At 37.8% G+C, this 23694-nt stretch overlaps 1 protein-coding gene across 4 annotated transcripts in view; it reads right to left on the reverse strand.

Moving 5' to 3' along the window:
- The window catches only part of USP47 (ubiquitin specific peptidase 47), a 51679-nt gene that overhangs the window by 18362 nt on the left and 9623 nt on the right, over positions 1-23694 (reverse strand). The window contains exons 1-11 of one of the 4 annotated variants that reach the window (XM_019289416.3): positions 18142-18197; positions 14856-15059; positions 13881-13994; positions 12619-12757; positions 11429-11525; positions 10791-10936; positions 9917-9996; positions 8955-9104; positions 2761-2856; positions 2518-2670; positions 984-1151 (exon numbers count right to left, since the gene is read on the reverse strand). In XM_019289416.3, coding sequence (XP_019144961.3) covers positions 984-1151; positions 2518-2670; positions 2761-2856; positions 8955-9104; positions 9917-9996; positions 10791-10936; positions 11429-11525; positions 12619-12757; positions 13881-13994; positions 14856-15059; positions 18142-18162 — 1368 coding nt within the window. In that variant the 5' untranslated portion in view covers positions 18163-18197. Of the gene's footprint in view, positions 1-983; positions 1152-2517; positions 2671-2760; positions 2857-8954; positions 9105-9916; positions 9997-10790; positions 10937-11428; positions 11526-12618; positions 12758-13880; positions 13998-14855; positions 15060-18141; positions 18198-23694 lie in introns of those variants that run through there. The other 3 variants (XM_019289414.3, XM_039551857.1, XM_039551856.1) reach the window with 3 other exon arrangements.

The raw sequence follows: 23694 nt of genomic DNA on the forward strand, positions 1-23694 counted from the left end.
GGCTATTGGCCTAATTTCAGATGAGTTCACTGAACAATACATGAAGTACATATTGTAGACATCACCATAAAAGTCAAGATTTTTGATGAATTTTATACTGTCCAGAAAACTCAACCAAGTTTATCAGCGATCTCTACCAACCTTTATGTCCCACAGCAGGATGACTGCTATCCTGGACTGACTTTCTGTTAATTCCTCTATTTTAAGATGACTGAAGGAATATTTAATATTTAGACCCTTGGTCTCATCTATACCACTGATAAAAACTTTCCAATATTCTCTTACTAAGCTGCAAGATGCTTTTGCAGCTAAATCTGGTAGGCCTTTGATAGCTAGCCACAAAGTAAAAACACTGCTCACAAGACAAAACAGGTCTTCAATTGGAGGGTCTGCTGCCAAAACAAGTTATCTGGAAATTCTCTGACAAGCTGGGAAGACCTTTACTCTCAGGTGACCTCCAAACCAGTTGAATTCTTTCCTTTGTTGTAGTGTTAATTTTTGAAAATTTAAATAAACTCACACACTCCCAACCTCTAACCCCACCTCCAATGTCAGAATTAATTATACTTTTATCATTTACATTTGTGGTGGGTTGACCCTGGCCAAGAACAAAGCACCCCTCCAGCCAGTCAATCACTACCCCCCTCAAGTGGGATGGTGGAGAAAATCAGAAGAGCAAAAGTGGGAACACTTGTGGTTAGAGACAATGACAGTTCAATAAAAAAAGGAAACACACACAAAAACATTAATAGTGCAGTGATGCAACGGCATCACTCAGCACCCCCCACCAGCAGACCAATGCCCAGCCAGTCTCTGAGCAACAGCTACTTTGGAAAGCCCCCAGTTTTTACTGCTGAGCATGATGCTGCCCAGCAGGGAATATGGCAGGGAATATCCTTCTGGTGAATCCAGGTCAGCCTCGCCAGCTATGTCCCTCCTCCCAGCCTCTTGCCACCCCTGTAACACCCCAGTGTTAAACACACCTTTTCACTGCCAGCTTTAGAGATCCTCTCTGCTGCACTGTTGCTTTCAAGGCAGATTCCTTCATCAACTCCATCATCATTAGAAAAATCATTGCTCATCTGGTCACTGTGACAACTGCCTTCATTTTCAGCTCCACTATCAGTGCAACTCTCAGTCTGAGGAGACTTCTTCAAAATAAGACATACATACTAACATTATACAACGTTGAAAGTTACATGGAGTAAGAAATAACTGTGTTTGTGAAATGAAAAAAATTCACTCTATGAAACAATTAAATTCCTCAAAAAACTAGAGACCTCTGCAATTCAGCAACAAGAACAGACTTGCTTCTGTTGGTGTCTTTGGTCCACCTCTTCAACCAGTATCCCTGGGTTTTGGGTACAACTGAATGGTAATTAGCAGCTTTCAGACTTGGCAAGGTTGTATTTATTACTAACCTATTCCATGCACTAGTTAACTCAATTCAGTCCCCAGAAGTCTAACATCAAATAACAAACCTGCTGTAACATGGCCCTGTTAATCAGAACTGACTGAAAATATTTTCAATCACAATCAAAGATTCCTTTTTTTCCATTTCAACTCACTGGACCGAGCCAAGGTATTACAGTAAGACTGATTACTATGAATGCAGCTCACTCAGTATATTCATCTCTTACCTGATTCTCTTGCCTCTGGATAATTGTTTTGATTTTCTGACAGTTGTTAATTTTATCTGAGTTCTATTCTGCCAGATCAATCTTCATTGTCATTTATCCCACTCACTCAGTGACACTTTGAGAGGTATCAAGTTGTCTACATGGCATCCTTCCTAAGACAAAGGTTTGTACAGAGCCAGAAAAGCCTCTCCATATGCACATCCAGGCTGTACTTCTCTTATACTAGTGCAAGCCAACAAATGTTTTCAAGAATGAAATTAGAGGAATAACTTTGGTCTTCAATGCAAAATGCACAGTAAACACTTCTTGGTGAATGTAACTGCACAACATGAATTTTGGTCAAAACCAGAAAAGTAAAAAGGTGGAAGATGGATGGGAAAAAATAAAAATTTAAATATCTTATTACTACAGTATACACTACATGTTGATTCAGAAGGGAGGAATTCATCACTAATGATTTCTGGACTAACTCCAGTATTCAGAGTTTTGAAACTTTACATCACCTCTTATGACCAACACAGATTCAGACACAAGTTTCAGAAGAATCTTCCATTCTGGAATTGCTAAGTATATATGTAGAAGCCCTGAAACTCATGTCTTTAAATCAGTCGAGTGAAGATGTAAGAAATCTGAAACAGCTTCTTTATGGAAGCAGGAACCCCAAGTAGAGAGAACATGCTTCCTTTGCAATATCAAAAAAAAAGAAATCCATATGGACAGACTTAAAAATCCTCAAATTTTAACAGTAACATGGCTAAAGAACATTTCATGTAGACAAATAAAGTTGTTAAAATGGGTTTGTAAGACTGAATTTTGATTTTCTTAATAAGAAACTTCAAGGAAGTTAAATGCTTTTCTCTGAAACCAAACACTTTACCTCATCTTCAACATCAATAAAGACACTCATGTCCAGCTCCTCTGGAAAAGTCATGCGATCATTGAGTTTAATTCTGTGCATAGTGGTATAATCAAAGTCAAATCTCTTCAGCTGTAATGTCAGCAGGTATGGAAAATGCAAGAACCGCAGACCCTAAATGAAACAAGGATAAGATTATGCTCCTGTTATCAGGAGTGGTATTTATTAGAAGTAATTTTTGCAAATCATTTGACCAGTCTTTACCTTCCTTGCATCACATTTCTTCTTACATCGCTCACAAAAGTACTGATTTGGGCCATCAAGGATCTCAGGCTGAATAAAAGCATGCAGTGCTTCTTCCTAAGAATAAAAACATGTTACCGCATTTTTAGAGTGTTTACTATGCAGGTATAAATTTACAATGAGATTGCAGACACATACAAATACTTCAATTAAATCTACCACCAAAATTTGATGGACAAACTTTTGTACAGACACAATATTCACATAAACATGACCAGAAATCAAGCTTTCTACCCAGCCCAAGGTAAACAGTAAAACCACAATTACTGTTAACTGTATCTCGTTCAGTATTTGATGAGTACCAATTGTCTTTGTTTTTAATTTAAATTACATTTACCCCTGTTATCTTGCACATCACATTTTGTCGTGTCTGTAGAGTCATCTGTTGTGAAAATGAGCTTATTTTTTAACACTGCTTTGGCCCTGCTCTCCCAGAGTTTTGAGATAGTTCTTCTGCATTCCTAAAGGAGTTCTTCTAAGAGAGCCAATCCAATATTTACATGGGTAAAGAGGAAGTGGCAGAAAAAAAAAAAGTTGCTCAGTTCCTCAATGAAGGCATGAAGACATCCTTAGTCCTATTTTACAAAGGGTCTTAGGAAACTACATTTGAAGATCCTATTTTTAAGTGAAAACTGGGGAAAGGGCGGAGGGAAGAGTACTTGAGTTTTGCTCCCAAAGGAGTGAGAATCAGATATGGCCATCTCCTATAAAGACAAAAGTAGTTTCCTCGCTAAACCTTATGAGGCAACTAAGCAATAACTGGAATTTTGTCTTCTGACAGCTACCTAGTTTGGAGTAGTTCAAAAAACCCCAGAAGTTCTGTCATTAATGCTTATATCCAGGACTTCAATGATTTCTACTTTGCTCCTCACTACAGCAAACAATATTCAAACTACAACCAAATTGATCATTACTTCTCTCCCTAACACAAATTGCTGCAATGACACTGCACATTAAGGTGTAAATACTTGAGAACAAACTTCTTCAAACAGAATTCACTAAGAATATTGAGATGGGTTCACTGAAGAATTTTACCCAGAGATTTTGAAAGTTAAAACCTATAACCCAGTCAGCTTGCACTCCAACAGGCTCTGGGTTTCTGAACTCCAAGGGGAAGCCAAAGTTCTCTGTTCACCCAAGGAGGTGAAAACAAACACAACTTGCACAGAAACAATGTTTTTAAAATCATGGTCTCTTAATGAAGGGCTGTGGCTGCTCCCCTAAGTAGGAAGGGGCTTAACAAGGCAGAGTAAACTCACCAGTCATAACATGGCTGGCAAAGAACTTAAGACTGGTATCTAAATCATGTTGTTTGGCAAGTCCCACTTTGGGAACAAATGAAGGATTTGCCAAGTTCTTCACAAAAGCCCCCAGTTCTTCCCCTCTCCCTTCTTTCTTTTCAAGAACGGAGGTAAGCAGCAAGAACTACAAAGCAAATATTTTACAAAAGCTCTGTTGCTGCTCTAGGAGAAAGGACTTTTAAGAAAGGACCCTATTCCAGGTGACAACTTTTCACAAACAAAAAGCCTGCCAACCTCCATAGAACAACTGTATAATGAAGGCAGTCATCTCAATTTCCCATTTTTTGACCCAGCCAGAAAGGCCTTTGAACAGCCCTGAAATCACAGCTCGTGGGCAAAGACTCTCTAGATGTGTGAAAACCTTTCAGAGTCTGAATCAAACTGCTGTCTAAGTCTTTATTTCCTAAATGCTACAGAGGCTGAGTTGCTTTTTACTCCAGGGCCACAAACAGCTAATGTTTTGTAAGATTATGTACTGAGATGTGCGGAATCTCATTCTAAAATATAAGAAAAAAGACTAAACAAGTTAGAACCTGCTTTAAAACAAAGCAGAAGAAATGCATTACTGTATTTTGACTACCATTCAGAACTATTTCAGTGAAAGCAAGAAGTTAATGGCCAACACAGAAAACATGAATCAGAAAACATCACATAATGACATAATAATCCCAGTGATAGAGCTCTCTCTTATGAGCCAAATGGCAGTTAAGGCAACAAAAATGTATTTCAAGTGTAAGAAACAAGTTGCAGCTCATGTATCAACATGAATATAAATGGGAATATATGAAGGATGGGACATAAATACATGATTGTGTAATGCTTATGGAGCATCATGTGATGTGCAATTTAACAAGGAAACACCCTATAAATTTTTACATAAGGCAAGAAGTGATGATGCTTTAGACCCCAGAGAAGGTAATGAAGTATTATTACATCATTCTTGAGGTTTCACTGCTTACCACACATAGTGAGCTGTGCTTTGAAAGGCCTGATTATAACTCCTGGGACCTCCATTACTTTTGAGCTATATAAATAGCCACGTATTTTTCAATCCTTGGACAATGACCATTGCTGCTCCCCAGGCTTACTCTTTTGCCTCTTATACAACCTTTATACCCAGGCTAGTTCTGCTGATTAGGATGTTTCTTAATACAATTCCTATTCTAGTGCAGTTCACTACTCTCTACCCTGACAGTTTACTCAGCAAAACCAGTGACAAAGCTGCTAAGCTGCACAACCTATCACACCACACACCCCCTGCCCTGCAGCACCACCAGAAGCCAGCCTTACCTTAGAAGTTACCTTCAAAGTGGCAACTGTTACCTAGCCTTGGAGTTACTAAGCACTTCCAGCACTCCCTACACACACACTTCAAAATAAACCATAAATTATCAAGCTACAGATCAGGATGACAAAAGCTATTTAAACTTCTTTCTAGTTCAAAGAATCAAAAGAACAATACAGGCTGAAAGAAATTTCTGGAGATCATCTGATCCCAATCCCTTGCTCAAATCAGGTCCAACTTTCAGCACATTGCTCAGAGCCTTGTCCAGCCAAGTTCTGAGTGTATCCAGTTCTTAATATTCTGAGATTTCTATCACTTAGCACACTAAAATGCTGAAACAATTAAACCTAATTACTGTCTGGCTCAAGAGAGCCACTTCAGACAACTTTCCCTCCATAAAAATGCATTATGATCTAGTCAGTAGTTTGACAGGTACCTTACTGCAAGCATTCGTAAATGTGTAAATTTTAGAACATGTGAGTAGGAGCAGTAGAACCTTTATGAAAACTTACACAACAAATGGCATTTAGGCAAAACTGCTCTTGGAAAAAACTGGAAACTAACTGCCATCTCAGATTTTCAGAGCTCATCAGTTTCCCTGTGTTCAAAGAGTACGTTCAATGAAAAATACAAGACCTCGTTGTTACTAATCTAGCTTGAAGAAAAAAGGAATTATCACATCATCCATATTCTGCCTTCAATGGTTTGGCAAGGACACCACAAAGTTCACATACAGTCCAAACTAATTTCTGCCCTAAAAAAGAACTACTTGTACACATACTTACACTCCCAAAAGAAAAGCTATAGTACAAAAGATCTTGAAAACTAACAACACTTAAAACACAACTGCATTTGCTACACCTCCGGAATACTTGTATCATTACTAGTTTTCTGGTATTACAAACCAACTCTCCCTGTTTTCTAGTAATATAATTTCAGCATCCCTATGAGTTCCTAGTTGCATCTACCTTTCTCTCAGCTGTTCATCCTGCAAAGTATTGGTTTTTACTGCAAAACACTTCAGCTTATGCCTAATGCTGTTAAATTCAGGCATCTCTACAAAAGTCACTAGTACCTACAAAAATCAGAATGTGAATTGTTGCTCCTGTTTACCTCCCTGAAATAAGCTAGATGCTTCTACGTCCAGATTTCTACTGACCTCAAGAAAAGCCTGATTCAGGGGTTTTTTTGACACCATACCCTTGAACAATGCAGATTGCATAAGTACTTTTTCAGAAACCATCTTGAATTACACACTGACAACATATCACTGCCCCAGAGGTTGTAGCTAAGCTGTCTTACTACACGAAGTTGGGGGATAGAGTGGGGAATCAGAAAGAAAAATTCCAACTGCAAACCTTAAGACCACACTGAAGAATTTCAGAATTAGCTCATATTAGGAAATAAAGCAAGCATGACATTATCCTTCCCAGTTCTTCAATGTCCCCATGTATTGAGAAGTAGTACACACATATATAAATGCAACATTTCAAGTATCTACATTTCTTTGGTAGTACACAATGTCGAACAGTGGGATAATACTCTTTAAATGGCATTCTACAGATTAACCTTACTTAAGGCTCATCCATCCATTCTCTCTCATTAGAAAGTAATGGAAAATCACTTACCTCTAACTAGAGTTCTTTGAAGGTAGTATCCTCCTTAGATCCCCTATCTTGGGTTGTGTCGCCTGCTGCAAGTTCCCTCAGGAGCTGACTAGCAAGGTCTAAAAAGTTTTACATTCCCTTCTATAAGCCCTATTAGCGCATGTGTGAAGTTTTTGATCTCTCACTCAGACCCCTTTACCTACACCTACTAAATCACCATCATCTATGGATCAATGGAGGATACTACCTTCAGAGAATTCCATTTAGAAACAGGCGATTTTTCCCTTCTCCAAAAGCAAGTATCCTCCATATCTCCCCACTGCTGAAGACTACAAAACTAAAAATTACATCTGCTATCGATCATACAAATGCAGGGAGGAGAATCAACTGAATGTAATCAGAGTATGAATTGAAAAAGCTCAAAAATTGAAGCATCAATACAAGTTGCAACCATGTAAGTTTGTGTAACAAAAATCTTAAAACTATTTTCCTCAATGTAGTTAACCCCGTAAATGCTGACTGAAAGGAAAAATATCAAATACTATTGAAAGTAATCTGATATTTAAGTCCTTATTTGTTCAAGTTTTCTGTTTTTACAAATAGACAAAGTCTTTTTTTAGCGTTGCTACAGACTTGTCCACTAAAGAAAAAAAATCTTCAATTTGAGACACATGTAAAATGCATTGTTAAATGCAGAATTAAACTACATGAACTGAATAGTTTTCATTACTTTTAACAGATCATAAAAATCTAATTACTGAATAAAAATTCCAACAAATAAAATTTGGTTCAGGGAATACTGCTAGAAATTAGCGTTAAAAAGTGAAAAGGGAAGCCATCTGTATAAAATATCAATCTGTATTAAGACAGCTTCAATTAGCTGGATAGTTCCAGAAAATTTCAATGCAATCTTAGAAAGAATTCAAAGGACTTTACTAACTTGGATCCTTTTTCCAAGATCAATGTCCCTCACCTTTACTACTTCTCAAGATTGGTATTTAAAGTTTCAAAGTATGAAGTACTTTGAAGCTACACTGCAGTTTAAATTAATTCTAACAATGCTTAACAGAATTACTGTTAAGAATTATGGACTATTAGTGCTTTAAAAATATTGCCAGCACAGTAAATATAGAAGGAAAAATACTTAATATATAATAAGCCAATTACACAAGTGCTTGTTTAGAACAACCTTTACTGAAAGAGTTGTTTGATTTAATCTTATTTTTTCTTACAATTCCATCCACAGTACAGGCATCCTAAGCCACAACTGTGGAACTTCAGAGTTTTTAATATTTTTTTTTTGGGAGGGTGGAAAAAATAAAACAAAAGAACTTCCACAGCTTTACTAAGCAATAGATATGGTTGCCAGCAGCAGTAAAGCTGGAGCAAAAGTGACCATGAACATGGATGTGTAACAGAATTTTTGGATCATCATCAAATTGCTTATTAAAAGGATATGGTATTTAAGAAGTGAACTTTAAAAAGCACAGCAACAACATGGCAATTAAAGTAAAAATTTTATGTCAATGTTCTGTTCTTTCACTAAGACTGTCAACAACGCTATGAAAATTTAGCAGATGTGCCAATAAAAAGAACAACCCAAATAAAACGTTGTGATCTCATAAAAATCCCTCAAGTAAATGCTGAAGATTTTATCAGGAAGAAAATAATTGATTACTGCAGCCCTAAGGCAATAAAGTTGCATTTCCCCTCCCCTTATACATGCACCAGTAGGACTCATTGAAGGGCAAAAGAAAAATAAAACCAAAATAAAAAATAAACCAAAAAGCCAAAAAAAAAGAAAAATCTTCTAGAACTTGCTAGCTGGTTCACTGCACAAAGACGAACACCCCAAGATGGAGTATCTAGGATGATACTTACCACGGAACCAATTAAACCACTGTGCCATTATGTATTCTATGTGTGTATGGATGCACTATTAGGCAGCATAATAGTACACACCACGCTAGCAAACGCCTGGCTGGAGCCATAGGGCCGGATGACCAAAGGGATATCCAGGTAAGTGTCGATTCTCCAGCCTTCATAGCCACACTCTAGACATCTCACATAGTCCTTCAGTTTGCCTTGATACAGTTGATTTATAAGATCAGCCTGAAAGAAACAGATTCAGCAACGCAGATTTTAAAAAAAATGACCAACACCATATTTCTTTAGTTTTATTAGAAAATACCTTTTTGTTAATTAAGTCCAAATTGCATGGCTACACGTTTAAAATACCATTCCTCAGCAGGACATCCACCTCCTGATTTCTAATTTTCCCCTGCCCAACACGTGTATCAAACGAGCTTCTCAAATCACATTACATAAGCTTCAGTGTTCTTTACAGTCACATCTTAAGAGTGACTACAAAAGCACCAAATTGAAACAAGGCTGATCTTGCAGACATTGTTAACAGACTGACCCTGCAAGTCCTTTCCTGTGTCTCCAGAGACAATTTACCAATTCCTCCTATTTACCAAACTACAAACCTCAAAACTAGCCTGCAAGGTGGCCATTTATCAGAACGTATCATGTGCCATGAATATATTCCTGACTTTCTCCCGCATTAAGAAGGGAGAGCTTGAGCTTCAAGAGGCCACAACAAAGCCTAATAAATACAGACAGCAAAGAAGTTATTGTGGGAGTTATACAATCCCTTTCTGTGCTTCAGATAAAGACTGAGTATCCAGAGTACAGAATATTCCACTTTTAATTGGGGGAGAAAAACAGATCCAACACGCTCTTGAAAGTTATACACCACAGTGTGATTAGCTTAACTATTGCATCAAATAAGAAAACTACCACAGATTTTCAATAAGCTGGTATTTAAAATTTAGTAAATTATTTTCATAATCATCTTTAGAAAAACCAACAAACCCCCACAATACTACACCACTGAAAGAAGACAGTTTTTCCAGCATTACCTGCTCCGTTTGCTTCCATTTCTGCTCCAAAGCATCAAACATGACTCTACAAAGCTCCTGTACATCATGCTGCTGCCATGCTGTTAGAAATTGAAATTATTATTAATTAAAACAAGAGATGTTATTAGTCCCAATACTGACTGTAGCCTGAGAATGCTTCCTGAAAAACTACTCATTTGTTTAAGTCTATACCTACATTATTCACTACTGGGCCAGTGTTCAATTCCACAGGCAGCTGCCTCTCAACGTAAGTCAAAAAAATAAGCAGCCAGCTTGCTCACAATGTTAATGTATAAACAAGAACTGTGTACGTAAGCAAGAATATGTGAAAAATACAGAACTGCTAATGTACATTGTTATCAAATAAACTGCTTCTGATTTCTGTCCCACTTCATGCTGATTCTCCAAACCCCAACTTCCAACTCCTTATCATCACATGGTAATGGAAAAATCAACAGGTTATGGGGCAAAATTACCACACATGTGTAAAAAAGACATATACAGTGTTTAATTTGTAGTTGACAATAATATGGGCAATTCCATAAATACAACAACTTGACATTTGTGATTCAAAACAGAAGCAAATTTCCTATAAACAATTACTTTTTTAGAAACAATTAACATGTGTAATGACAATTTAATTACAAAAATTTAACACTTTTTACTTCAACAGCCTAAAACTCATAGATGCCATTTCTTGAAAGATCAGACACACCCCACAACAAAGTATCCATGTAGGCTATTTTGTTTTGATTGAAAAAGTTGATTCATTAATTACTTATAATTATTCTGGTATTCCCCCCATGAACAGCAGTTTAGCCCCTAGCAGGCAGCAGCTGAAGCAAATCAGGCCATTTTAATAGCTGCACATTACCTTCACTACTATCCCATCCAAAACTCCGTGTGACATCTGTTGTTTCAATTGCCCTTTTTTTGCTGGTCTGCAGTAAAACAAACAGCCTTTGAAGCTGGTAGGGGATACTCCTCTCAGGATCCTCTTCAGATTCTTCAAATTCCCACCTATTTGCAACACAAGATTTTTGACAATTAAAAATGCTTTGAAAACATTACTGAAGAGGGCATTAAATCAATATTTACTACATTTCAGGTCATCTGCCCTGTCACTGCAGCTCTGTTTCTTGAGTGAACTCAAATGCAGTTGCTTTCCATTTCTGCAGTAAAGGGCAATGATACTCTTTAAATGTAGAAACATAAAAACAAAGGAAAATTTTGAAGCCATTCACTGCACAGACATGAACTGCACTTAGCATCAAATTTAAGTTTGATGTTTTCAAGATTCTTTAAAAAGCTCATCCATGCCACAACCAGTAATTTATATTTTACTGAAAATCTGACGCTTTTAAGCAGATATCATTTTTAAGTCTGTCCAGCTTGACTTCAATTATGCTTTCTAGTATCCAGACAAGGAAATTTTGACAGGAGAAATTCCAAAGGGTCTCCTACCAATATGTACTAGCACAATTTAAGAAGCTTTTGATTCTGTATACTCACTTATACAATGCATTTCTAAATTCAGGAGTCATGAAAAGTGTTTGCAGAAGGCTGTTCAAGTAGCAAGTCATTGCTTGATTTACCAGCCCCACATAACCTAAAAATAAGAGAATAATGAAATGGAAATAATGCAAAAAAATGGCAACGCACTTCAAGAGTTAAAACATTTGACAAGAAAACAATTCTGTGACAGTGTTTAAGAATTGCATTCATCTGTTGTTATTTACACTTTAAAAATGGAGGGAATGTTACAATTTCTGAGAGCAATAGAGAATAATAGTTTACATAACAGAAATAATTCTCCTGAATGATATGAAGCTGGTTTTTTGATGACAGTAACACGTAATATTTAATGCTGAATACTACACCAATGGGGATATAGGTAACTATAAATATTTTAATAGCAGATTTAAATATTTTACAGAATAAACTAGAATTTTCTAGGGAACAATTGTGCATCAGCTTACTTATTGCCTGATGTCAGCTAAAAGTATCCCAGTAATAATGTTAATATAATTTGTATCTGCACTGGTTTTACTATTGTCTTAGAATTAGAAATAAAATAAATCTCAAGTGCCCATACAATAATACTATTCTAGACCCTTCCCCCTTAAATAACTAATTAAAGAAACTAATTAAACTACTATAACTCTGTGTCATTTTTACTAGCTGAAAATGAAATTGTTTTTATTAATCTAAGCTGTAATTTTAAGATTTTCTCCAAAATATGTAATATTAGCAACAACTGATAAGCAAGGAGCATATACTAAAGCATAATATAATAAAGAAATTAAATATGCCTATTTATACTCTGAAAGCTATTGAAAAAAACCATAATCTCAGTACCATACTAATAATGAAAAGGCAGGTACTCCACACTCTTCTGTGAAGAGACTGAGTCAGAACATTTGTACCTTGTTTATTATTTAAACTGTGTAAATCATCTTCACAGTTAGATTAAATAGAAAAAAAGGTCCCAAGTAAGGAAAGGATGGAATACAGTTCTTCCATTTCTAAAGTGATGTGATAATATCATAAAAAACATGATAAAAAAATGTAGCAGTGATGTGGTTATTTTTAAAATAAATTGCAATTTATTAAAAAAAAAAAAAATCCTGAGGTGCCACTATTTGAAAATGTGCTAAAATAATTACAAATAAGCATTGCCTTTACAAGAGAGAAGACGATACCTGTCTCTGATTTGCTCAGGACTGAAGAATAAGAGTAGCTTTGACTGACATAGTCATTGGTACATCCAATAGAGCCTTCTCTTGGAAGGGGGCCTATGAATCTCTCCTGTGCACTGTCATCTGTTGTACCTGACTCCTCCTGAAAACACAAACACACCCATTTCGTGCAAAAGTTAGACAATACATTTTTACTGAAGTACCTGTGAGTTTTACCCTTCTCTCATGGCTAAGAAATCAATTTTGCTAGGCACACCACACAATTTTTTCAAAACTGCAGATTCAAAGTGTAACTTCAGTTTTGTCCTCCAAATTCTCAACCCCTTGACACATTGTTCTTAGCACTGGCAGAAGGAAAGGTCCTTTGGAATATGGCATAACCAAACACAGTATTACAATCCACACAACAAGCAAGTTTGCAATTTAGCATCTCCTATGTCTCAGTTTTCTGCACTGAAATACAGAATAAGATTTTTTCCAGACACCTAAATTTCAGTCCATTACTCTTTCAGAATCATCCTTAAATTCTGATCTTGAGCACAAATATTTACAAGTGGGGTTTCTTCCCTTTTTCAGATAATTAAACTCCACAACAAAGGCTAAGTAGGCCAGCATTACACTGATACAAGAGCTGAGTAATAAATCTTAATACATCACTAGTCTATCCAATCATTGATTTAAATACATTGCAGCTGTGTGTATCATATAGTTGAGAAATAGAAAATGGCAAAAAATTTATTATGGCAAACAGCAGCTTCTAGCAACACTGCCAACTCTTCTTTTAGATGTATCTATACACAGATACATTTATTTTTCCGTAAATGTAAATGTGAAAGCCGGTAGCTGCTGTTGATGCAGTGCTGCTGTTTCTGAGAATTCTGCCAGAAGGTCCTAAGTTGCTTTCAAACACCCAGAGGAAAGGGATTGGATATATGATTAAATATGTATTGTTAAGACTTACCTCTGAATGTATCAAAGATTAATTAATCATATACCTTAGAAAATTACTTGCAGCAAATATCACAAATGTTTGACAAGCATGAAGAGAGTGACAGCAAATCATTACTAATGAAATTGGTCCCACTCAGAAGAAATGTAAATATAGATGTAAATAAAGTCTGTTGAGAAGGTCCTCAGAGAAGCTTATTATGAAATACTCAGCCCAGTTTTATTTCATTTTCTGACCTTACACAAGCACTACAAAGAACACACACCTCTCTCCCCCAACACTATGGCTTATGTAGCTGAGTGAAGATTTTACTCACCGGCATTACATGAGGCTGCTCTCCATCCTTGTCTGTCAGATGCAGAAAGTTCTTCTTCCCTGGCTCAAAACCAGCATCAAGAATGGTTTTGTCACTGTTCTGATCTATTGGAGTCTGCTAAAGATGAGTAAAACAACAGAAACATCACTTTTTTATTACAGATCCATATGCAATTAACACATTCCATCCAAGTACATTGCTTGACGTGGTTGCTGACACAGTAAGACCACAAGAAAATAAATAATTATCCAGTAAACAAAACACACATCATTAGTACTGAAATAACTTGGGAACAGTTTAGGAAACATTACAGTATAATGCTTAGATGTTGGTTAATTTATTGAGGAGTCAGACGCTGGTCTGTAAGTTTCTAGTGAACATCACATTACCCAGTGTCCTCTACAGCATACAGACACTTTTTTCTTTAAAAGAAAAAAACAGTTACTTTCAGCAGGCTTAAACATGAGCTGAAATAAACTGATTTCTATTTCTTAACAAATCTTACAAAATTTTCTAGGTGCATCTAAAGAAATCATATTAACTAAAACCAATGCTGATTTACAATAAAGCACAGGAGTGATAACACATTTAAAGAGGTCTAAGAAACATGGGGAGTCACTACACAACACGCTGCTGCTGCTGCTAAGAAAACATTTCTCAAACAAGACCACAGGAAACTGAGATTATTTATCATGGGTATTATTATTAAAAATACATACTGATAACGAAAACTAATATTACATCTGAATGATCATATTGGTTTTTGTTTAATCATTAAACAGATCTATCATTAAAGAGCATATTTGGGAGACTAAAATTCAGCCAAATCAACACAGCGGTGTCAGTCTGCTGTGGCACACCCACCACAAAATGTTACAGGAATGAAATGAGCACTGTGCAACACAGAGGAGGTTTTCAATTCTGAAGACCGAAGTGTTTGCTACCAAGAGGAAACAAAAAGCACCCCTGCCATACCGTGTCAGTGACATTATCTCCATTGCCCCACATCAAATCAAAAGATCCATTCACGTAGCCCACTTTGGAAGCCACGTCTTCAAAGAGCCGTTTAAGTGGGGTGGAAGCCGGCAGGTTCAAGGTAATACGCTCATTCACTGTCTTGGAATTCGTGGTGTCCTGTATTATACACAGCACCCTGGGCTCCTCAGCAGCACTCTCTGCCTGGAATGACAGCAGACAACAATTCATGAGGAAAATTAAGAATACTTTGGAATTTAATTGAAAAATCAAAACACAACTTCACCAGTAAAATGAAGTATACTTTTAAAACCTAAAGTTCCTAGGAACTCAACTTTATTTTTCAAAGTAAGCATTAGAAAATTAAGAACCTTCCAGTTTTGAAAAACATATAAAAACAAGCTCCATTTTTATAGAACAAGAAGGAATTTGTACAGGTGTGGGGACAGAGAAACCGCCCAGGTTCTGCACAGAATTTCAGACAGCAAGCAGATAGAAGACTGCTTCAAAATCAGGAACAGACTTCCAAGTCATCACTTCCAGCTCATATCTTGCTTTGACACAATCATAAATCCTGCTGAGGCAGAATATACCTTTTGTGACTTTCAGAAATGCAACCCAGAAAATTTGCAAGCTTCCAAGTAACCTTAGAAGCTGACCACTAAACAAGGTTTTATAATGAAGCCACCAACTTCCTACTAACTCCACTGCTGTCTGAGTTGCAGGAGATATTCTTCTGCCTGAACAAAGCAAGAAAATTAGCATTGACAAATGGCTACTGGACAAAGTAAAAAGAGTTTAAACAGAAACTTCAATGTACCTAAAATCAGAACAATAATGATCTTGAATGAAAGTGGCAATGGAATAATACTAAAATTTTCTGGACCCAGGTAAGCCAAGAAAAATGGCATCTTTCCAACACTGAAAACCCAGCAAAAGATCTAAGCAAAATCAATTAATTATCTTGATTATCCAAAATTGTAGAACAGCAAGGAATAAATGATACTTAAATACACATCTCATAAGAAAGGATCAGGTAAGTAAAAGGAATTAGTCCTCCAGGGACTCAGCCTTTTCAAGTTGTAACACACAGAAAGCATTAGTAATGTGTTGTCAGGGTGCCCAAATCTCAGTCCATGGCTAACGGCCACGGCATCTAAAAAGGCAAAAAAACACATGCAGTGCTATCATGATTCTCAGTGGATAAGAACAATAAATGGCAATAATTATGTTCCTGCTAAAGCTCTCAGCCACATCACAAGCATCTTCTAGAGAATACAGAACTATAAAGAAGATCTGAACAACTTCAGAATCCCTTGTAGTTCTACACAACCAGCCTCACAACACATATCAGCACCATCAGAGTGGTATGGTCCTTTTTGAGAGCTCTTACATCACCAAACCCTTTGAAAAGGACCATGGACATTGCAGCTGATGCTGCATGCCTTTATTACACAGTATTCCAAGATCTGCTGGCAGTGTTCATGCAAGGATAGAATAAAATGTTAGCTGACTGCAGCATCTATTCCTATCATTGTCACAAAAAAGTTGTTAGAGAAAGGCAAACAAAACCACCCTCAACCCAATCTGTATGATGTTAATTTGCTTTCGACTATGATTTTTCTTAAGACTTTGGAGTCCAGTTTCTTTAGGTTTATCAAATGTAATATCCTGTGTGGAAGCCTTCATTAACTGCATGCTCAAAAAAATTCAAGGCACTATTTGCAGCAAATCCATAACACTTCATCTTCATACATTTCATCTTTATGGGAGAATTTTACATTTATCAACTACTTTCCAAGAAGACATGCAAAACTATTTTTGAAACATTAACCACACATTAAGAAGAAAACACAATTTGGAAGTCAAAGTAATTTTGACGTATTATATCCTCACTTTCATCTACAGCACCCACAGAGACGCACAGGGCTGTACTTAAGTAGACTAAAATTAAATTTCACCAGTGATTACTTCTCCTGGGCTCTTTCCCTGAAACTTCCCAGCACAGCATCTTTTTTTTTTGTTTTTATCTTTTTTTTTTTCCTTTTTTGCTGAAGAAGCAATTTCCCTCTTTCACTGTGTGGTTAGGAAAGAGAAGGTAAAGCTTGTTCAGTGGTCTTTCTTGATTTTTTTTTTAAGAAGATGAGCAGCAGCAGCTAAGACCCAACAAACTTGTAAGATCAGCCTATACCTACATGCAGGTCCCTCAGCAATGGTAAAGGCTTGCTCTGGGTGGAAGCTCGCCCTCCTCTCTAGAACAGCGCAGGGAGGTTAAGAGGCACTTGCTACTATTCATACAGATTCATCTTGGAAAACAGAAGTTAATTTGGATTTAATTGTCCCCACACTGATTCCGTATTGATCCTATAACTTTGATGGGCCACTGCATATGATCATATCATGAGCAGTTCTCCACTGGAGACTTCATTCCTTGTGCTACTGCCCTTACATAACCACCTCTGTAACTGCCCTCCTCCCACTCCCACTTTCCCTGCTGCCTTGGATGGTGAATCAGTTGCGACCTGTATTAGAGTTGCTACTGAAAATAATTAGACACAAAGTATCTGAGGGATGGAAATAACACTAAGGGAACAAATTACAGAAGATTACAGAAGATTTGCTGGTTGGGTTGGTGGAAGTTGCACGTCACACAAATCCTCTCTTCCTTGTTCACAGATGTAATTCTGACAGACTGAACTGGTTTAACTCACGGTTAGTATAGCAAAGGGTATTAAGCCGTCATTCATTCACACTGCCACCCGCTTCAAGTTGTTAGCAGTAAATAGATAGAGCAAAAATAACCTCAGCCCAACTCTATGCATGGAGAGCATTCACACATACCAGCTGAACTAGGAGACAACAATGCAACACCTTGTTTTGAGACTTTACTACAAAAATAGTGTGAAAAGCAATACTGGCCAGAGATAGATCCCTCAACTATTCTGACAGGCTGTTACCAAACCAAGTCCACAACAGAAACACAAAAATTCACTTTAACCATTACATAATCTGATACATTTTGAGAGCAAAACATTTCCTTTTTTTTAATGCAGAGAGAGCGCCAAAGCCTCACACACCAGTGTAAAATCATATAAGCACATACTCCAATTTGAAGCTACCATTAAGACTGAATTTAATTGGACATCATCTTTGTATTCAAGAACATGCACAGAGAGTTTAATGTCAATAGCTCATGCTCATGTTAAAATAAACAGAAGCTACAGCATATCATGCTGTTATTGTGTTTCTTGGTTATCATTTTATAAAGTTGATTTCATCTGTCTACCTGTGAAAATTTCTTCTTCATTTCAGCAAAGATACTCTGTCTGCAACTCCAAAACATATCCTATAGTATATGAAAACAAAATTAACAAGTCATAATTGAAAGTTGTAAAATTACTTTTATTTTATATAAAGTCACCTTTACAGCATAAAAAAATATTATTACCGAGTTTGAAAACACCATTCACAGAATAACTTAAGAAAGAATAGTCCATTTTAATATTTAAATTATCATAGGAGCAGTGTTACAGTGTCAGTTAAGTTGTAATACACAGAATACATTTCATAAAGAAGTGAATGGATAAGAAAATGTAAACAATAATTCAAGATATAAATTCATACTAACACTTCCCTTGATTATCTTTAAAACACACCACAGACATAAGTAAATGTTTTACCTCAAATGGTTCAAAGGTAGGATTAGCATACAACCCTGTAATTCACTTTATTATTATATTTATAAATTATGAAGCTGTCCAGTTTCATATGAAACTGTTCTTTCATGCCTGAATTATTTCCTGTAGGGAAGTTTTATTAATATGAGCCCATTTTGAAGTATGAAGGCAGTAAAGAGATGAAGTTACTGGCTTTATTCCTAACACTCTTAAAGTAAAGCCTGCCTTGGTATCGCTTACCTACCATCAAAAATTCAACAACAAATATTAACTGCACAAAATTGTTTTCTGACTAAACATCAAATTAACCAGTTTCTGACTCTCAAGTGGTGCACTGTGTATTTTTCCAGAAAGGAAAAACAGGAAGTGGGAATGAAGATGCTCATATCACTGCTCTTTTCCAAATTTCTTCAACTGTGCCCTCAGTGAAGATTATAAAAACCAAAACCACTGACATTATCTTTACTGACGTGCCCTATTTGCCCCACCAAAGGACCTATAAAAATAGCCCAAATTAGACTACTGCATTTAACTTCTCAGCAGAATGACACATAAGGCAAGACTTTTTTCTTCACATACTGAGAACTGAAGATCCTGTTTGGAAGTTTTAGTATGTCAAGACTGTGTCTAGCAGTTTCCTTTACATACCAGTTTGTAATTTCAGATTTGAGAGATTTCAGATTTAAATCACACAATTTAAATCTTTTGCTGCTTACTGGTTTTACCTGCTCTCAATTGAAAGTCACGTACATTTTGTTAAAATGACCCAAAGGTTAATGGAGTCCCAGAACCACAAATCTGAAACTGCTGATTTGTAATATTATCATTATCAAATACATTGCCCTGTGTCAAAAATTTAATTAAGACTTCCAGTTTTCCTCCTAATCAGGGACTCCAAAGAACCTTGACTTCAGCCTGAATTCCTTCTCTCCACAGACAGGCAAGCCAAGTCTGGTACACAAGGGGCATGTGTAATTCTGTAGTGTGCTATTTGACTGGGTGCACACAGTGGAGGGTGGAAGGGGAGGACAGGCTCCAGGTATCACCTGCACAGAACTATCTACAGGTTGCTTCTTTTATAAAAATGTTCTTGTGCTGGCTCCTCAGCTCTTGTTTTTTCAGTTAAGGACTGCTGGAAGATTTTCAAGAGCTACTTCACTAAACAAATTCCACATAACAAATCAAACAAATCAGATTTACAAATTATACTGTTTATATGATGTTCAGAAATTTTAGAAGTAACAGAGAGCTTTCAGCTGCTCTGACAAGACAAATCACAAGCCACAGAATCACGAAACCATTTAGGTTAGAAAAGACCTCCTAGATCATCGAGTCCAACCTTTAACTGATGATTACCATGTCAACCAGACCATGGCATTAAGTGCCACATCCAGTTGTTTCCTGAACACCTCCAGGGATGGGGACTCCACCACCTCCCTGAGCAGCCCCTTCCAATGATTAACAATCCTTTCTGTGAAGAAATTCCTCCTGATATCTAACCTGAACTTCCCCCATTGCAGCTTCAGGCTGTATCCCCTTGTCCTGTTTCCTGCAAGAAGAGGCCAATCCCCACCTGGCTACACCCTCTTTCAGGCAGTTGTGGAGAGGGATAAAGTATATGAAAACAAAATTAACAAGTCATAATTGAAAGTTGTAAAATTACTTTTATTTTATATAAAGTCACCTTTACAGTATAAAAAAAATATTATTACTGAGTTTGGAAACACCATTCACAGAATAACTTAAGAAAGAATAGTCCATTTTAATATTTAAATTATCATAGGAGCAGTGTTACAGTGTCAATTAAGTTGCAATACACAGCCTCCTTTTCTCCAGGCTAAACACCCCAAGCTCCCTCAGCTGCTCCTCATAGGATGTACCCTCTAGACCCTCCCAGCTCCATTGCCCTTCTCTGGACACGCTCCAGCCCCTCAATGTCCTTCCTGAACTGAGGGGGCCAGAACTGGACACAGCACTCGAGGTGTGGCCTCACCAGTGTCCAGTAGAGGGGGACAGTCACTGCCCTGCTCCTGCTGGCCACACTATTCCTGATCCAGACCAGGACGTCATGGGCCTTCTTGGCCACTTACAGCTGCTGTCAGTCAGCACCCCCAGGTCCTTTTCCACTGGACAGCTTTCCAGCCACTGGTCCCAAAGCCTGTAGCAATACATGGGGTTGTTGTGACCCAAGTGCAGGATACAGCACCTGGCCTTGTTGAAATCACACGGATGTGTCCATCTCTGAAATGCAGCATTCTCTACTTGTCAATTAAAGCACTCACTCCAACACTGAATAAACTTTATAATAACCACTAGTGCAATTCTGCATTTTACAAAAATCTTCTCTCAGCATGGAAATGTCTTTAAAGTACAATTACGAGACCAAAGGTCATTCTATAAAGTTGCTTAATTTTACCCTGATAAAAGTTATTCTGGAATGCACCAAGCTGATTATTTATTACACCTCACAAAATCAATAAGCATATTAACTACACAGTTCAAGGATTTCAAATTAACATACACACTGTACTCACAGGCAAATGCAAAAATACCTTACTGCCTTTTCCTCAGAAGAAATAAGAGCAACTACTCAGCTAGCAAGCAATGTATCCAGTACTCGGGAGAAGTCCTCAAAGCTCCATGCTGCTACTTTGCCAAAGTGTGACACAGTACACCAGTGGCTTAGGAAAACAAGTTGCAGACCCCCAACTGCATCAGCACCGAAAAGGCAAATGCAGACTGCTGCTTAAGGCTACAATTAACAGAATCATCCTATGATTATTTTAGCATAGAAGTTTTCTCAGGCTAATATTTTGGTCAACAGTTGAAATTGTAATTTCAACTGTTACCTGCAATTTTAAAAAACATTGAAAACACTGACACTTTCATCCCAAGTCACTCTATCTGGCTGAGGGTGGGAATCCAGCGGGATGGAGAGCACCCTCAGCAAGTTTGCTGATGACAGTAAGCTGTGTGGTGGTGCCAACATGCTGGATGGAAGAGATGCCATCCCGAGGGACACTGACAGCTTGAGAGGTGGGGCTGTGTGACCTCCATGAAGTTCAACAAAGCGAAGTGCAAGGTTCTACACCTGAGTTGGGACAATGCCAAACACCTACAGGCTGGGCAGGAAAGTGATTGAGAGCAGGCCTGAGGAGAAGGACTTGGGGGTGATGGTTGATGAAAAACTTAATGTGAGCCCGCAGCGTGAGCTGGCAGCCCAGAAAGCCAAATGTATCCTGGGGTGCATCAAGCAGAGTGTGACCAGCAGGTCAGGGGCAGGGATTCTGCTCCTCTACTCTGCCCTTGTGAGTCCCCACCCCAAGTGCTGGGTACATTTCTGGAGCCCACAGCACAAGGGGGACATGGAACTGTTGGAGCAAGTCCAGAGCAGGCACATGAAGCTGACAGGGGGACTGGGGTACCTGCCCTACAAAGACAGGCCGACAGAGTTGGGGCTGTTCAGCCCAGAGAAGAGAAACCTCATAGCAGCAGAGACCTCATAGCAGCAGTATCTGAAGGGCCTACAAGGAAGCCAGAGAGCAACTGCTCATCAGGAACTATAGTGATAAGACAAGGAGTAATGGGTTCACTCTGAAAGGGGAAACTTAGATTAGATATATGGAAGAGATTCTTTATCATGAGGGTGCTGAAGCACTGGCACATGTTGTGCAGGGAAGTTGTGGAATGCCCCATCCCTGGAAGTATTCACGGCCAGGCTGCATGGGGCTCTGAGCAACTGATCTAGTGGAAGGTGTCCCTACCCACAGCAGGGGGGTGGAACTAGATGATCTTTAAGGTCCCTTCCAACCCGAACCATCCTATGGCCCTTGACATTTTTCCATTTCTAGAAAGGTGATGATGTTAAACCTGCATGTAGAAGATTTCTGACTATCAGAGCAGACTTACCAAAGACTTTACAATACAAACATGCAATCAACACACAAGTCTGACCTGGGTGGACTTTCTAGAGGGCTGTGCTACACAAGCATTTACACCCCATGTACCTTTCTAAAAAATATTTCATCTTTCTTCCATTAAAGATCTGCACCTGCAAGTTGCAGAGCACAAAGCATGTTGTTGCACTGAAGCAATTCAAGCTGTATTTCTGTACATACCAACAAAGGCAGCATTGTTATTAGTGCCATCTGCAAGACAGACATTTGCTTTGACCATATAGGTTCTGTATTTGTTGAAAGTACAGAAACAAAAAAAGTAGAGTGTTACTAGATCTGTCACAACAATATTCAAATGTAGAACTGCAGTGGTTTTAACACTGCATTTAGATGTGGCTTGCTATTTTTCAACCTTGAATCACTGAGTTAATTAAAATTCTATAGCAGCAATTCACTATTTTAACTCCTGCTTAATTTTTATAGAATTATTTTCAGAGATGGAAAGTGAAACCTAAAGCTAAGGTCAAACTTCGTACAGATTCTACCCAATATTTCCAAATCCCAATATTTCCAACAGTTAAAAATAGACAGTAAGTAAAAATCACAAGTTTCAGGTCAAGAGTTGAACCAACAGCTGTGTGAAGTTTGACTGCCAAGTAAAGTTAACAGCCTATTGAGACTTAAAAGGACCACCACTAGAGAAGATTCTACATGTCCACACCCTGTAAATAATTCTCACCAATCACTGCAATAGAGATGAAAGACAAGGAGATCAGTAGCAAGCAGCAACGGCAGACATCAAGCTTATACTCACAGAATTACTTGGATCATTAAGCCTAAGACAGCAATTCTCAAATCTAATGTAGCTTCAGCAACTTAAGACTCCCATATGAAGTGCCCACAAGTGACTACTGCCTGTCATGTCACTGCTGGGCAAACTCTGGGATGCATATTCCAGGTCTGTGTAACTGACTGGATGCATGTTTCCAGCAATTACAAGGATAAGTGAAATCTGGGAGCTTCAATGACACAAAAGTGGTCTGCACCTTTCACTTCTAAAACATAATCACATAGAAACATTCAGACATTAACATCAATTCAACTGAACAGAAGCCTATTTCAACGTTCTCTCTCAGGAACGACAAATCAGCTCCTCGAGAACCCACAATCATAATTTAGGAATTCTTTCACCTATTCCAAGAGGTCCAATCCATTAACCACCACACTGGATACATGTTGACAGCACTGCTTTCTGCAGAAAATGTG

Source organism: Corvus cornix, chromosome 5 (assembly GCF_000738735.6).
Source record: "Corvus cornix cornix isolate S_Up_H32 chromosome 5, ASM73873v5, whole genome shotgun sequence".
NCBI classification, from domain to species: domain Eukaryota; kingdom Metazoa; phylum Chordata; class Aves; order Passeriformes; family Corvidae; genus Corvus; species Corvus cornix.